Source organism: Geotrypetes seraphini, chromosome 1 (assembly GCF_902459505.1).
Source record: "Geotrypetes seraphini chromosome 1, aGeoSer1.1, whole genome shotgun sequence".
Taxonomy (NCBI): Eukaryota; Metazoa; Chordata; class Amphibia; order Gymnophiona; family Dermophiidae; genus Geotrypetes; species Geotrypetes seraphini.
Window position 1 is genome coordinate 247,873,525 of NC_047084.1, and position 16,855 is coordinate 247,890,379.

A 16,855-nucleotide genomic window follows, 5' to 3' on the forward strand; every position below is an offset into this window, starting at 1 on the left:
GATCTAAGTGGCATCAGAGAAAATACACTGAAACTTTCTGCCCAACGAGCAGCAGAAGTCAAGAAAAGCAAATAGAATGCTAGGAATTATTAGGAAAGGGATCATAAATAAGACCAAGAATATTATAAAGCCTCTTTATCACTTGAATATTGTGTTCAATTCTGGTTGCGGTATCTCAAAGGGAGATGTAGCATTATTAGGAAAGGTTCAAAGAAGAGCGACCAAGATGATAATAGGGATGCAACGTCTCTCAAATGAGGAAAGGCTAAAGAGGTTAGAGCTCTTCAACTTAGAAGAGAGACAGCTGAGGGGAGATGTAATTGAGGTTTACAGAATCCTGAATGGTGTAGAACAGGTACAATTGAATCGATTTTCTACTCCATCAAAAATTACAAAGACTAAGGGACATTCAATGAAGTTACATGGAAATACTTTTAAAATCAATTGGAGGAAATATTTTTTCACTCAAAGAATAGTTAAGTTCTGGAACTTGTTGTCAGAGGATGTGGTAACAGTAGTTTAAAGTTAGGATTAAAAAAGGTTTAGACAAATTCCTGGAAGAAAGTCCATTGTCTGCTATTGAAACAGACATGGGGGAAGCCACTGCTTGCCCTGGGATTGGTAGCATGGAATGTTGCTACTATTTGGATTCTGCTAGGTACTTGTGACATAGATTGGCCACTGTGGAAACAGGATACTGGGCTAGACCCAGTATGGCTATTCTTATGTTCTTATGTAAGGGCTGGCTACGTACAACATAAACATCCATTTTATAAATTGAAATGTCCAAACTATGAATGAGGCATAAAGGACATGGACAATTTCAGGCTCCTATTCACACTGCAGGAGATCACTAGCGATACCAGAAATTAAATGCTGGTGTTATATCCGGACACTGGCATGGAATTTCCAGTCTATTTTTGGCTGGCTAGGACATAGCCAACTATGCCAATATTAAGCGGCTTACCGGCTAAGTCTCAATGGTCAAAGATATACCATCTTTTTAGGCTGCCAAACTTAGCCAGCTAGCTGCTGAATATTGGTGGTGAGGTCATCGGCCAATCTGGAGACCTGGATGTCAGCGTGAGATAGCCAGCTATCCCTACTGAGTATTGGTGGATAGTCGGCTATGTGTTTAGACAGCTGGGAGCTAGTCCCAGCCATCTAAAGAGTGCTGAATATTGGGCCCATTGTATGGCAGCAAGGAATGTCCATATTATAAAATGTAGAGATAATCTAAAATTATAAACAATGATAAGGATACCTTTCAAAAAAGTGGAAAAAGCCTCAGGAGTCCTGATGCGTAAATCTCAATATTTGTATCATGAATTTTTATGGGACTAATTCTCATTCATTGGCAAAAAAACCTACTATACAATTTGAATATAATTCAAATCTAGTGCATTTAGGCTCGGATTCTGTATAGGATGCCCAGTCTCAGATGGCGACAGGCATCCTATACAGAATCGCGCCTAAAGTGAACTCAATTCTCTAACCGACATCCATGTTAGAGAATCAGATTGTAAGTAGACGCGGCCGCAGAGCTTATCATGGCAAGGGATCTCCCTGCTGTGATAAATTTAGCGGCCACAGCTGCGGCCGCACGAACAATCGCCAACATCCCTCCTGCCCAGACCCCCCTCAAACAAAAGCAGCAGGAGGGATGCCCAGTTCTTCCTGCCCGGAACCCCTCCCCAAACGAAAGTGGCAGGAGGGATGCCCAATCCCTCCTGCTAGAACCCCCCCACACACACACCTATAGATCGTGCCACCGCCATACACCCCCCCTACCAGAAACCCCCAAACTTCCCTCTAATCTTGTAGGAAGGCTGGTTGGCCGGGTCTTCCCTCTGACCAGCTGGCAGGCCCACCTCCTTCTGAATGAGGCAGGCCTGCCCCTTTCCGGTGCATTGTGGGATGCACTGGAGGGGGCCTAAAGCCCTGTCCATAGGAGGGTGTAAAAAACTGAGAAATAGCAATCACCACTTTACAAATTAACAAGCAGAAATAAAATAATGGAAAATAAGAAAATATCATTTTATTGGACTAATCCATTTTTCAATTAGCTTTCAGAGGCCAAAATCTCCTTCTTCGGTCAGTACAGTATACTGCCTTTTTTCCATTTCCTGTTTATAAACTGTTATCAATACAGCTACAATACTGTTTTATTCTAAAGCAACAACAAAAAAATCTTTTTTCTACCTTTTGCTGAATTTGCTTTAAACCATCTTCTCTTCGCGCTCTTCTTTTCATACATCATCTGTATGCCCACTGCCCCTTCCATTCACTGTCCGCCCTCTCTCTGTGCCCCTTCCATACACTGTCCACCCTCTCTCTCTGCTCCTTCTATCCATTGTCCGCCCTCTTTCTCTGTCCTTTCCATCCACTGTCCACCCTTTCTCTCTGCCCCTTTCATCCACTGTCCACCCTCTCTCTCTGCCCCTTCCATCCATTGTCTAGCCTCTCTCTCTCTCTTCCATATGGCATCTTCCCTCTTACTATGCCCCTTACATAAACTGTCTATTCTGTGCCCCTTAACTCTTCTGTACATGATTAATTTCAGCTTCAACCCCTCTCCATTGTTCTCTGCCTCTACCCCCTCCCCTATGCTCTGGCATCACTCTCTTTTTCCTTTCCTTCCTTCCCATTCCATCCCACCCTGACTCTGGTGCTTCTCTCCAATGCAACTCGCCCTCTCTGATAACTTCCTGTTTCTGCTGGGGCGGGCCATGGTGAAAAGAAGTGCTGAGGTCATCAGGGCTGCTTTGTGAAATTCACTGCCACTGCCGACAAATCTAAAAGGTAGATGCAGTGGGAGAGAGGAAGAAAAAAAAATGCCGATTGGGGGAGAGAAGGTGAAAGGATTAGATGCTGGGAAGGGGAGCAGAAGAGAAAGCTGACCAATAGGTAGGTTGGCCAGCAGCAAAATGCCGCTATCTCAAAAAGAGTGTCGCCTGAGGTCATCACCTCAGTTGGCCTCATTATAGGGCCACCCTTGGCTAAAATGCATACCTAATAAATAAACCTGTCTATAAAAAACAGATAAAACACCACATAAAACACCCTTAATAAGCTCTTACATAAGTGTAGAAAGAAGATACCCATTAACACAGTTTTTTTTATTATGCTACTAACATACATTATATAAACAGTTATATGTATTTTTGATAGTTAACAAATTAATTTAATACCAAACTAAATTGGACTGATGATTAGACAGAAGAAACAATAATACTGAAATAAGTTTTTGCTTTATATATAGCAGTTCTTAAAATTTCCAAATATGTAGCTTGGTATAGGGAGTTTAAGATTGAGGCCGTTTGGAAACTGGCCTTTATAAAAAAAAAAAACAACCAACCAACCAAACATTAAATACCATATAAACTCGAATATAAACCGAGATTTGGGGGCCAAAAAAATGGCCCAAAAATGGGGGTCTTGGCTTATATTCGGGCGATTGTCCACCCACCCTCCTCCCAGACTTATTGCAGGCCTCCGCCAGGCCTGCCATTTGATCTGGTGGGGGTGGGCTGAGACATGGGGGATCCTCCCATCTCCTATCCCAGTTGACTCTGCCAATTTTTTTTTTTTTTTTTTACTTCCCTCCTGCCTCCCCCCCCCCCATACCATTTTGAATCCCCGGTGGTCCAGCGGTGTACCGGGGAGCATCGAGCTTTCCTCACTCCTGCCCGGTTCTGAGCCACTCACTGAATGGCTGCCCTGAGTTTGTGAGAAAAATGGGTTTATATTTGAGTACATGTGGTACTCAATACATGCATGTATATCTAAATAGCCCGCAAAAGCGGTTTTTAGTGCAGCCCAGTGCGCTGAATGCTCTGCATTGCTTCTACTGCTCATAGGAATTCTATAAGCATCAGGAGCAGTGCAGAGCATTCAGCGCACCAGCCAGCGCTAAAAAACGTTTTCACAGTTTTGCAAAATATTCTGGGGTTTTTTGAATGGCAAACAGAAAAACACCTCGCCTTTGGACTACTTGGTTTCAATAAAGACTTGATCATTGGTTGAAAAGATGCCTCCGTTGCCTTTCTGTTTGTCTGTTTGTTTTTGAATGGCCATATGTGAAGAATTTTTGCTATCCATTAAAGGGCATCATAGCCTACAAAGTTCAAAGACATAAACATTATCAGAGACCCCCTTACCATGATCAGCTGCATCAGAGCTGCATTATTTGGGTCATTAGGATCAAGCTTAGACTCTACAGCCCATTTGGCAAGTTTTTTCATGTCAGTTAATCCTGATGCTCCAATAGATGCAATGGCATCAATATTTTTCCAAACTCTGAAATGAAAAAAAAAAATAGTTCTTTTCTGTAAAAGCTCCTTAGGTACAACATTCACCTCCTGCTCTTTTGGGCTTCCACTCAAACAGAACCATAAGCAAGATCTCACATCATGAAACAACATTTGAAACTACCTAGAAATTGGGGTTTTTTTAGCTTGTTCTCCCAAAGGAGCTCAGAATGGATTACAAATCAGGTACTCAAGCATTTTTCCCCATCTGTCCCAATCTATCTAATGTACCTGGGACAGTGGAGGATTTAGTGACTTCCCCAGGGTCACAAGGAGCAGCGTGGGGTTTGAACCTGCAATCTTGGGGCTGAGGCTGCAGTTCTAACTACTGTTCCACTCTCTCTCAACTCAGGGGAATTAGGGGTGGGTACTAAAGCTACTGGGTAAGATACTGTCAACATTTACATCTGTCCCTTCAAGCTGACATTTGTGCACACCTCTGGCCAAGTTTTAAAGCAGCAGATGAAAATATTTGGTATCCATTTGTATTTCCCTTATAAAATGGAGAACGCACACTGATATTTTAGGCGTGCCCAAACCATAGCCCCTTGAAATCAAGCCATAATATATATCTCTACCATCGAGACCAGAATAATCTTCAAATTTGACAAGACACTCTTCAGCACCGCTCCCACCTACCTCCTGAAACACTTCATCCTACAGGACAAACTCCACTACTCACGCAGAACACTCCTGTTTACATTCCATTCCCCTAAAGGATGCCGATTCAAAGATTCCTCAACAGGACACTCGCAGATGGTGGATGATGGAATGCATGTTTGTTTGTCGACTTATCAAGTCACATTTTGAGTTAATTTGCACTCAAAAACGAGCACTTCCATCACATTGATTAGCCATTTTATCTACTTTAGTTTCACCATTGTTACAATTACCCATACGTAGCTTAAAAAACTTTAAATAAATGACTCTCAAATTTAAATTTTTTGTTGGGTTTGCAATTTTATAATTTCAATTATAATGTATCGCAAAGAACATTTGCTCTGTTTAGTGTGCCATGAAAACATTTGCTATATGGAAGCCACACACATTTACGGTTGCTTGGGAGTAGAGATAGGGCTCCTTTTACTAAGGTGCGCTAGCGTTTTTAGCGCATGCAGGAAATTACTGCGTGCTATACCACGCGCTACGCTTCTAGAACCAACGCCAGCCCAATGCTGACGTTAAGGTCTAGCATGCACAGCAAAGCCCTAACGCAGCTTAGTAAAAGGAGCCCATAATGATAACACACAAAGCACCTGCATACACACAGATTGTGACTCTGTTTGGCTCTATCCAAACTTCATCCCAAAACACACTTCACCGAATTGTATAATAGTACTAGTGTTTAAGCCCGTTACATTAATGGGTGCTAGAATATATGCCTGTCTGTCTTTCTTTCTTTATGTCTCTCTCCCTGCTCCTGTCTCTTTCTTCCTTTCTTTCTGCCTCTCTCCCTCCTGCTATTTTTCTCTCTCTCTCCCTGGCACCCTTTGTCTGTCTGTCTTTCTTTCTGTCTGTCTCTCTGGTCCCCGTCCAAATGAAATTGAATGAATCCAAGACAAAACTTCTTTGGCTTGGCCCAAAATTAGCTCAGCTACCCACCTCAATCCCACTGTCCTCTGGCTCCACTCTGCAGCTCGAATTCTCCAGCAAGGTCCTGGGCGTCATCATTGATTCTACACTGTCCTTCAATGACCACCTCAACTCCCTGGTAAAAAAATGCTATTTCAGCCTACACATGCTGAGGAAAGTAAGATCATGTTTCCATCAAAAACATTTCGCCGTTCTTGTCCAATCTATCATCCTCTCTAGAATGGACTATTGCAATTCTATCTTCATATGCCTAATGAAGAAAAACCTTCACAGACTCCAACGGATTCAAAATGCCGCGGCCAAGCTCATCTTTGCAAAATGTAAATTCGATCACGTCTCACCGCTCCTCTCCAAGCTTCACTGGCTTCCGATAATTTCAAGAGTCCATTTCAAATGCATCTGCCTAACTTTCAAGATCCTCCACGGCATCCTTCCTCCATTAATTCCACTTGTCTGGAACTCCTCGAATCCTAATACCACCAGACCCACCCAAAAATCGAAATTATCCTTCCCCTCATTAAAAGGCATTTCCCTCCCAGGTAAACTGGGGACTTCCCTCCCCTTCAGATTCACCGAGCTCTGGAACAACCTAACCTCCCCTCTTCGGAACCTGAGTGCTCTCCAACCCTTCCGTAAACATCTGAAAACCTGGCTTTTCTCAAGAATCTAACACCCCCTACTCATCTGCCATCCTAGTCCTCTAACATTCTTCTTTCCTCTGATCTTCATCCAGCCCTTCCTTGTAGTTCCTTCTCATTACAATTCCTGTAAACCGTGCCGAGCTCCACAACCATGGAGATGGTGCGGTATACAAACCTAAGGTTTAGTTTAGTTTAGTTTTAGTTTATTTCTGTCTGTCTCTCTCCCTGGCCTCCTTTGTCTGTCTGTATTTCTTTCTGTCTCTCTCCCCCCCCCCCCCCCACTTTCCTTTGCAGAAGCAGCAGCGGTATTTCCCTTCCCCTCCAGGTCCCTGTGAAGTAGTAGCAGCATTTCCCCCCCATTCCCTTCTCCCCCCCCACTTTCCTTTGCAGTAGCAGCAGTGATATTTCCCTTCCCCTCCAGATCCCTGTGAAGTAGTAGCAGCATTTTCCCCACCCCCCCCATTCTCTTATCTCCCCCCCCCACTTTCCTTTGCAGAAGCATCAGCGGTATTTCCCTTCCCCTCCAGGTCCCCTTGCTTCCACAAATGCAGGACTCTACTTTTTGGCGATCGTGGTGGCTGATCTTCCTCTAAAGAGCAGCCTGCGATGGTGGCTGGCTTTAGCGAACCTCGCAGGCCACTCTCCAACTCGGTAGCACGTTCCCTCTGACGCGATCCCGTGCGTCAGAGAGAACGTGCTACCGAGGTTGAAGAGCGGCCTGCGAGGTTCGCTAAAGCCGGCCACCATCGCATGCTGCTCTGAAGAGGAGGATCATCAGCAGCAGCGGCGGCGGAGGTGGCAGCAGCGGCGAGTGAGGGCGGGAGGTGTGTTCCCTGCCGAGGACGCGGGCAGGGAGAGAGTTTGCCTGGCTTCCATGGTGAGTGAGGGCGGGAGGAGGGGAGTGGCCAGAATGTTCCCTGCCGCCGGGTTGGCGGCCACGGATCACACACCACAGCGGCAGGGTACACGAAATTCTAAGTGCGCATGTGCACTTAGGCTTTTATTATATAGGATGTACCTCTTTGTCACCATGCATATATTTTTATGTAATACCTGTGGTAATTTTATAAAAGGGAAGAGGGAAGGGATTGGGACTTGTTTACCTATTTGTAGTTATTCAACCACACTTAAAGTGGTTTTACATACAGGTACTTCAAACATTTTCCCTATCTGTCCCGGTGGGCTCACAACCTAATGTACCTGGGGCAGTGGAGGATTAAGTGACTTACCCAGGGTCACAGGGAGCAACAAGCAGGATTGTACAAACGGCGCCCCCTCCCAAGCTCTTATCCCAAGCCAAACAGGAAAGGCAATGGACAGTACATAATTTTGGAGCCTCCATCTCCCTTGTGCCCTAAACGGATGCATTGCCTTTACATAGATCACTATGGACCTGTATGTGCATATGATAGGTTTCTATGTGGAAAAAAAAGTTTTTAAAATTACCTCCACATGGAAGAAAACATTTAATAAACAGACCCTTTAGTATGTTAATTTAATAGAAAGGTATTATCTACATTGTATTTGTGACCTTTTTTTTTTTTTTTTTTGCCACATATTCAATTGGTATCCACAATAGTTTGCTCCTGATCATGTACAGACATGCCTAGATGCCATCTATTTCTTTTAGTTTTGCTGGTTGTGCTGTATGTTTTGTTTTTTGGTTTTTTTTTAAATATATGTTTTATAGTTGTCGTATTTATGATTCATATAAAAGTGAATTCAGGAAGGCACAATTATGCCACCAGGTTTTGTGAGAGTTTCAATATTTGTAAGGTTAACATGACACTAAATACAATTCCTTACCTAGAAATCCTGCTGCTCTGCTGTGATACTGGGGGGACTAAGGGAACTCCATTTTCTCCAACTGCCCACGAAACACTGTATGAAACTTTACCCGAAGTCATTAAAGTCAGCTTATTGCTGCCATCAGCTTCAAAGGAAAATGGCACATCTAAAAACAAAGAGACTGCCATTAAAGAGTGCATTAGAAAAAAGTGCCGTGCAACTGGCGATTCGTGGATTACAAAAATTCAAACATCCCTTGAATACTACAAACTGCTAAAAAATGACGCATGTAAACTTAAAAAGTAAAAATGTAATTTGTCATTTGAGGAGGAGAAGTGGTGTCTGGCAACGCTTTAAAATCCACAATGGAAGAATTATTTACTTATTTGTCTGTCTCCCGGGAGCTCAGAATGGGTTACAAATTATGGCATCCAACTGCCTTTCTCCTCATTGTTTCCCCATCCTCACCTGCCTTTTGTTCAAATAAAATACCAAGAAAAACTATGCAAGCGAAAATCTGTTCAAGCATATACTGTGGAACATATTTCCAGTTCTTAACATTAACACATTTGGGCAAAAGGCCCATGCTTTTTACAGAAGTGCTTGATTGAATTATTACTTCTAGGAAGTTTCTCTCAACTTGCAATTACAGGAATTTAAATACTTTAGCTAAAGATATACTATCTTATAACTATGCAAGCAAACTGATTTGCAGACTTTTCTCAGTTTTTTGTTTGCTTTGATCTAAACCTTACAATGGACCCTATAACCATTTGTTTATGCACTACATCATCCAAAACCCTTACAAAGTCGGCACTCATCTCTGCAAATTTTTGCATGGGACAGACTAGCATTTACCACTCTTTCTTTAAAACAAGCTTTATGTTTACCCTACCTTTCCCAAACTGCAAATTTAAAAGGCCTTGTCCTCCCCTGAGTGCCCCTTTTGCCCCATGATGGTCTAAATCAGTGGTCCCCAACCCTGTCCTGGAGGACCACCAGCCCTAATGAATATGCATGAGAGAGATTTGCATATAGTGGAGGTGACAGGCATGCAAATCTGCTCCATGTATATTCATTAGGGCTATCCTGAAAACCTGACTGGCTGGTGGTCCTCCAGGACAGGGTTGGGGACCACTGATCTAAATGACACCCTCACAAACATTTTGCTTCTAATGTATCTAAAAAAGTTTTTACGATGTGTTTTTGTCTCTAGGGCAAGCTTCTTCAAATTTCTCTTTTTGCCTTCCTTATCAATGTTTTGCTTTAAAGATTGATATCATCTTGTGTAATTTATTTCTGAGTTGTCATTTATAATTTATTTTCTTAATTTATCCTAATGATTATGGCGTTCCTTTCTCTTATGTTTTTAGACCATAATCTGCTTTGTTGCCCTTGAAAAACAAACAGTTGATGAAACGTTAAATTTTAGGAAAGCTAACAAATCTGGCAAGACTATAATGGCTTAACAATAAGGGACAATTATTAAGAAACAATCAACATGTGGAATCTAACATCATAGCCTTATGAAAATAGAAATCAGACCAGATTAGGATGCGCAAAATTCTGGAAATTCTCTGCCAACACAGAGCTTCTTCTAAAAATCATGCAAAACATGGGTAAATGCACCAGTTACATGCATTGGAAACAATCTTTAACTGAGTTTCTCTCCTCATGAGTATGTGATGTAAAAATTTCTACTGCTCACTAGTGATTATCTATTTGAAGAAACTCTCCCTTCCTGTAACAAAGAATAAATGCATACCACTGCCAACTCCTTCATGCTCAAACATTACTCGCTGATTGCTGCTGAACTCCACTTCTTCCACTGGAGCCTTTCCTGTGACTATTGTAGTCTCTGGAATTGGAATAAATACCTCTGCTATCAAATTACTTCCACCATGACCAACTGTTTCATAAACCTGTAATACAAACCAATGGCAATCAAAAGCTGCAAATGAAAAGCCCCACAATGCAATGACTTTAGGTCAGTTTGAGGGCACAATCCCCCCTCCGAATCCACAGTTTCAGTATCTGCGGATTCGGTTATTCACAGTTTTTGGGTCTGGGACCCCACCTCCTTGTGAATCGCTCTGTCCTTGACCTCCCCTGGTGGTCTTGCGGTGACGAGGGGCAGAAGCAATCTTCCTACACTCCTGCCCCATGCAGAGCCATCATCAAAAATGGCTGCTGTGAGTTCCCGTGGTCTCACGAGACTACAACGAGAACTCACAGCAGAACCCTAAAGCCATCGGCTCAATGTGCGGTGGCGGCGAAGAAAGCAAACAGGATGTTGGGCATGATTAAGAAGGGGATCACGAGTAGATCGGAGGACGTCATAATGCCACTTTACAGAGCAATGGTCAGACCACACTTAGAATACTGTGTCCAACACTGGTCACCATACCTTAAGAAGGATATAACTCTACTGGAGAGGGTGCAGAGGCGAGCCACGAAACTAGTCAAAGGTATGGAGAATTTGAGCTACAAAGAACGCCTCAGAAAACTGGGACTGTTCACCCTCGAAAAGAGAAGACTGCGAGGAGATTTGTTAGAGACTTTTAAAATATTAAAAGGATTTGATAAAATTGACCAGGAAACAGCATTACTGACATTTTCAGATGTGACACGGACAAGAGGTCATAGCCTGAAACTGAGCGGCAGCAGGTCAGGACAAATGTCAGGAAGTTCTGTTTCACACGAGTGGTGGGTGCTTGGAATGCTCTCCCAGAGGAGATTGTGGCAGAGACTACTGTTCTGGGTTTCAAGCGCAAGTTGGATTCATACCTTCTTGCAAATCGCATCGGGGATACGGGAAATCTGGGTCTCCAATAAGGAGCACCTAACTGGGCCTCTGCGTGTGCGGATCGCCGGACTAGATGGACCTAGGTCTGATCCGGCGAAGGCGTTTCTTATGTTCTTATTTTCGCTGATGGCTCTGCATGGGGCAGGAGTATAGGAAGATCGCTCCTGCCCTGCATCACCGCTAGACCACCAGATAAGGTCCGAGACGGAGGCGGAGGGTGGGACAGTCAGCCCAAAAATTATTCACGAATTTTCCTTATTCACGGGCCGACTCTGCCCCTAATCCCTGCAAATATGGAGGGAGGAGTACCTTTATGAACCATTTTCATGCATAAATTACTCATATAAAGGCCCCCTTTTATCAAGCTGTGTTTGGGGTTTTTTATCGTGGGTCACTGCGATAAAAGCTCTGATGCTGCTAGGAATTCTAAGTGCATCAGAGCTTTTATCGCAGTGGCCTGCAATTTAAAACCCCATAATGCAGTTGATAAAAAGGGGCCAAATTTAGTTATATATTCAAAATGAGAAAATTAAAAAAAAAAAGTTTCCACCACAATCAGATCAAATAAAGATGGAAAACCACAGTCTATGATTATATATGAAACATGTAAACAAATATAATTTTTATCTGAATTTTATATTTCAGAATTTTGTTTTTTAACCCTTTCAGGACCATAAGGATCGTAGGCCAATTTTTGTGGTTTTGACGACATTTTTATGGTAAAAAGGGCTTGCAGATACCAAAAAATTGATTTTTTTTTGTGAAATATCATTATTTTTATTTAAAAAATCACACTTCTGGCTTATGGACAGTGTGGCAAGTGAATCTTCTCGTCAATCTGGCAACGACGCTAATGAATGAATGTCGGAACCAGTTTGTTTACATAAAGGCAGTATCATATGGAATCCGTACATATCAAATTTAGAACTGTAGACTATCCCAATCAAAATTTATAGGATTTTAAAGTTATGGGACAAATATGTCCCTTGGTCCTGAAAGGGTTAAACTGAAAAAAGGACATCAGACAATAAAAGGGTAATTGGGCTTCATTTAGGTTCTGCTTATTTCAAGTCTTACCCTTTTTCAAGTCACAATCATATGCCCTTTTTAACTAGTGCACCCACATGATAATACATTTACAAGTGTTTAAACTCATAACAAAAAATAAACATAACGCTTAGTAACATGATAATATAAATTATTCAAACATAATAAACATTCCCAGCTACTAAAACAACCATCCCCGTAAAAAAATAAAATAAAAATACTGGGCCCAACTAGTCATAAGCAATTCAGACAGATGCCATCTCGTTCCTTCCTACAACTTCATTAGATGGCTGACAATCCTTCTTAAGCACTCTCTAAATTGCTCCAAATTTCTAGGTACAAACGGAAAAAAATTAAGCAAAAGTCAATTGGCCTTTATCTGCAATCATCTAAATTACTATGATAGTAGTTTTACAATAAAGAAATATTCCAATTCCTTCCCCTTTTATAGTTCAATATGGTCATATCTAATTCTGATACACCTGGCCATCTGAATAAGCCTGACATGCCAAAAATTCAAGAGTGTGGAAATACACTAATTGAGTACCTGTAGCTTTATACTCTCAGGCCAATTGAATATTTGTAAGTTGAAAATTTGTCCAAAATGAACTTTGAAGTCTGAGCTCATGCGACAGTTGGCAGTCCTTGAAACTTCTTTATTATTGAAAAGGATCTTCACAAACATAGAACGCTTAAGAACATCTTCCCTTCTCAAAACTTCCACCCTGGGAAAATACCATGAAATTAATTCAACAACCAACTTTAGCAAAATAGAACTTTCATTTCTGAATATCAAGTAATTTAACTGTTATGAACTTTGAAGTTGCTGGTTTATGAGTTTATGACCTGCTGAGGTTATCAGAAACAAGTTTTTGAATCGACTATATGATAAAGAACACTTTCCTTTGACTTATGTATATGAATGTGAATTTTCAGGAAGTCTGAGCGCAACAAAATTTAGCAAGAGAAAATAAGAAAAAAAAGATAAAAATTAAGATATCTAATTATTTATTGGATTAGTAGAAGGATGGTGGGGTATTGCCTAGATCTGATTGAGAGCCAGTAAATTTATCATGTTTGAAACCCAGCTGGGCTATTTGCTCCACACTCTGAGGCTTTATTCACCCCCTTACAATCATATTCATAATAATATTGTTTAGACTTTCTGAATGCATGATTGTACTAAGTCAAATCAACAAGTTAAAAAGTGATAAATCACCAGGACCGGATGGTATATATCCCTGGGTACTAAACATGAAATTGCTGACCTGCTGTTAGTGATCTGTAACCTGTTGCTAAAATCATCTGTAGTACCTGAAGATTGGAGGGCGGCCAATGTTACGCTGATTTTTTAAAAGGGCTCCAGGGGAGATCTGGGAAAATACAGACCAGTAAGCCTCATTTCAGTGCCAGGCAAAATGGTGGAAACAATTATAAAAAATAAAATTGTGGAATACGTAGACAAACATTATTTAATGATACGGAGTCAGCATGGGTTCAGCTGAGGGAAATCTTGCCTCACAAATTTGCTTGACTTCTTTGAAGGTGTGAATAAACATGTGGATAAAGGTGAGCTGGTTGATATAGTGTATCTAGATTTTCAGAAAGCTCTTGGTAAAGTTCCTCACGAGAGGCTCCTGAGAAAATTAAAGTGTCATGGGATAGGTGGCAAAGTTCAGTTGTGGATTAGGAAATGGTTATCGGATAGAAAACAGAGGGTAGGGTTAAATGGTCATTTTTCTCAATGGAGGAGAGTAAACGGTGGAGTGCCGCAGGGGTCTGTACTAGGACTGGTGCTATTTAACTTATTTATAAATGATCTGGAAATTGGAACGATGAATGAGGTGATTAAATTTGCAGATGACACTAAACTGTTCAAAGTTGTTAAAACGCATGCGGATTGTGAAAAACTGCAGGCGGACCTTAGGGATTTGGAAGACTGGGCGTCCAAATGACAGATAAAATTTAATGTGGACAAATGCACAGTGATGCACATTGGGAAGAATAATCTGAATCACAGTTACAGGATGGTAGGGTTCACCTTGGGGATTAGCGCCCAAGAAAATGATCTGGATATCATAATAAACAATATGATGAAACCTTCTGCCCAATGTGTGTTGGCGACGGTCAAAAAAGCAAACAGAATGCTAGGAATTTTTTAAAAAATAGATGGTTAACAAGACTAAGAATATTATAATGTCCCTGTATCGCTCCATGGTGTGACCTCATCTGGAGTATTGCGTTCAATTCTGGTCTCCTTATCTCAAGAAAGATATAGTGGTGCTAGAAAAGGTTCAAAAAAGAGCAACCAAGATGGTATAGGGGATGGAACTCCTCTCGTATGAGGAAAGACTAAAAAGGTTATGGCTCTTCAGCTTGGAAAAGAGACAGCTGAGGGGAGATATGATTGAAGTTTACAAAATCCTGAGTGTAGTAGAATGGGTACAAGTGGATTGATTTTTTTCACTCCGTCAAAAATTACAAAGACTAGGGGACACTCGATGAAGTTACAAGGAAATACTTTTAAAACTAATAAGAGGAAATTTTTTTCACTCGGAGAATAGTTAAGCTTTGGAACATGTTGCCAGAGGGTGTGGTAAGAGTAGATAGCGTAGATGGTTTTAAGAAAGGTTTGGACAAGTTCCTGGAGGAAAAGTCCATAGTCTGTTATTGAGAAAGACATGGGGGAAGCCACTGCTTGCCCTGTATCAGTAGCATGGAATATTGCTACTCTTTGGGTTTTGGCCAGGTACTAGTGACCTGGATTGGCCACCATGAGAACGGGCTACTGGTCTGACCCAGTAAGGCTATTCTTATGTTCTTATGTAGTAATATAATAATAAATAGATATTTCAGCAGTACATAATTCCATAGAGGGTGTTTTTTCTAATTTATAGTATTCAATAAGGGTCGCCCATGATCCACTTATGACCTTCCCATGATCACGTCCCCTTATAGCCACACGCTGGAACACTTAGATGCAAAATTAAGCGCACTTATGCACACAACTGCTATTGGCCCCTTTTTAGCCATGTAGTTACCATTTCCAGGCAGAAAGTTATGTGCCTATTTGGTGTCTAAATTATGGAGCTCTAAATAGAATTAGGTAGGGGGAAGTGCCTAATTTTAAAAAGTTTAGCATCTACATTTGCCAAATTGAATATCTGCCCCTTTGGAGTTCCTCAATTTGAGAATCTCAATTTATGAGGCTCCTAAAAAGTACATATTTATGCCTGCATATGTGTATGTGTACATATTATCTTTTACGGTCTCTGACCTAGAGGGAAGAAGGGGGAGGGAACAGTTTTGAATGAATGGATTGACACCCAAATATTCTGTTGGTTTTGAAAGAATAATTCATTGAAATCAAGTGTAATAATACATAAAATCGTAAGATGTCACGGTCAGATTTCAAATTATACTTTATACAGTTTAACCATGTGTCAGCAAATTTCAAACACCCTCCCCACCCTTGTTCATATTCAAGTCATCCCATACCACTTACTTTGGGCAAAGTTCATTTGGTGTAATGCCTCCTGCCATGTTTAGCTCTGGAATTAAAAAAGGTTCTCCAGGCTTCCTTCGGATATTGGTAGCTTTATCTCTGACTTCCTCTTCCACCTCCTCTCTTTTCACCGGTTCAGGAAGAGAGGGTTTCATGGGTTCCTCTCCCAGCTCCAACTCTTCTGCCTCTTCCTCTTCTTGGTTCACTTTGTCCTTTTTCTTCTTTCTGGTTTTCTATTAAGTATTCCAAAATATTTTTTTCTTATTAGTTTATTTTTACGAGTTAGCTCTTACTTTCAGTACAGCTGTTAAGCAGTTTAAAAAAAAAAAAAAAAGCTTGCTGTAATTTCATATCTCCAATTTCAACCAAAATTTAAAAAAGCTAGCTCATGCTACCGATTTATTAATGTTGCCTATTCAGGAAGAAGAACCTCATGTTTTGGCCCAAAATATTTTCTAGTGCTCAGAAGCCAAAGGCCCTAAATCATTTAGAAATATTCAATGAATGTTGGAGTCATTTCATATGATAAATGCAATTTCATTATGGAAGATTAATAAGATCTTATTGCACTTTGCAGTAGTAGTCTGTCTTCCTAATAAACAAGTTATGATAGTTTGGTCTCACTTCCTTCAATAAATGGCACTTCTATAGCCTATTCTGACCCTATTTCTTCTCTTACTCTGCTTATTTACCAACACTACTCTCTGCTTGAAACCTCTCCCCCCTAATTTACCCGATTCCACAAATGTCAGTAATACTTGCCCTGGCCTCAGAATCCCTGCGTTAGTACGCACCAGAAATTACCCCTTAAAAAAAAAAAAAACCCAAAACCCCGAGGAGTTAATAACTCCTCTTTAAAGCCCGTTCTTCCAGCCAATCTAACCAATCTTGCCTCTGACTCTCTCACCCCTGTCCCGACACTCTATTGTAACGCCAGATCAGCTTGTAACAAGACCCAAATACTAAAGGATCTACTTGGGGGGACTTCGATCCTGGATTCCTGTGCATCACGGAATCAAGGATCAAAAAAGATGATTTATTCACACAAAACGAACTCTGCTCCCATGGTTACCATGGCCTTTTCTTCCCCAAAGAACTAACCGGAAAGGAGGAGGCCTGGCACTCCTCTACAAATCATTCTTTGACGTTCAGCTCCTCGAAAAGG

The 16,855-nt window shown here is 41.3% G+C and overlaps 1 protein-coding gene across 2 annotated transcripts in view; it reads right to left on the bottom strand.

Moving 5' to 3' along the window:
* Nucleotides 1-16,855, bottom strand: part of CC2D2A (coiled-coil and C2 domain containing 2A) — a 190,976-nt gene that overhangs the window by 102,963 nt on the left and 71,158 nt on the right. For both annotated transcript variants that reach the window (XM_033948896.1, XM_033948903.1), the window contains exons 15-19: nt 15,691-15,923; nt 12,733-12,910; nt 10,098-10,254; nt 8,351-8,498; nt 4,161-4,299 (exon numbers count right to left, since the gene is read on the bottom strand). In XM_033948896.1, coding sequence (XP_033804787.1) covers nt 4,161-4,299; nt 8,351-8,498; nt 10,098-10,254; nt 12,733-12,910; nt 15,691-15,923 — 855 coding nt within the window. The remainder of the gene's footprint in view (nt 1-4,160; nt 4,300-8,350; nt 8,499-10,097; nt 10,255-12,732; nt 12,911-15,690; nt 15,924-16,855) is intronic.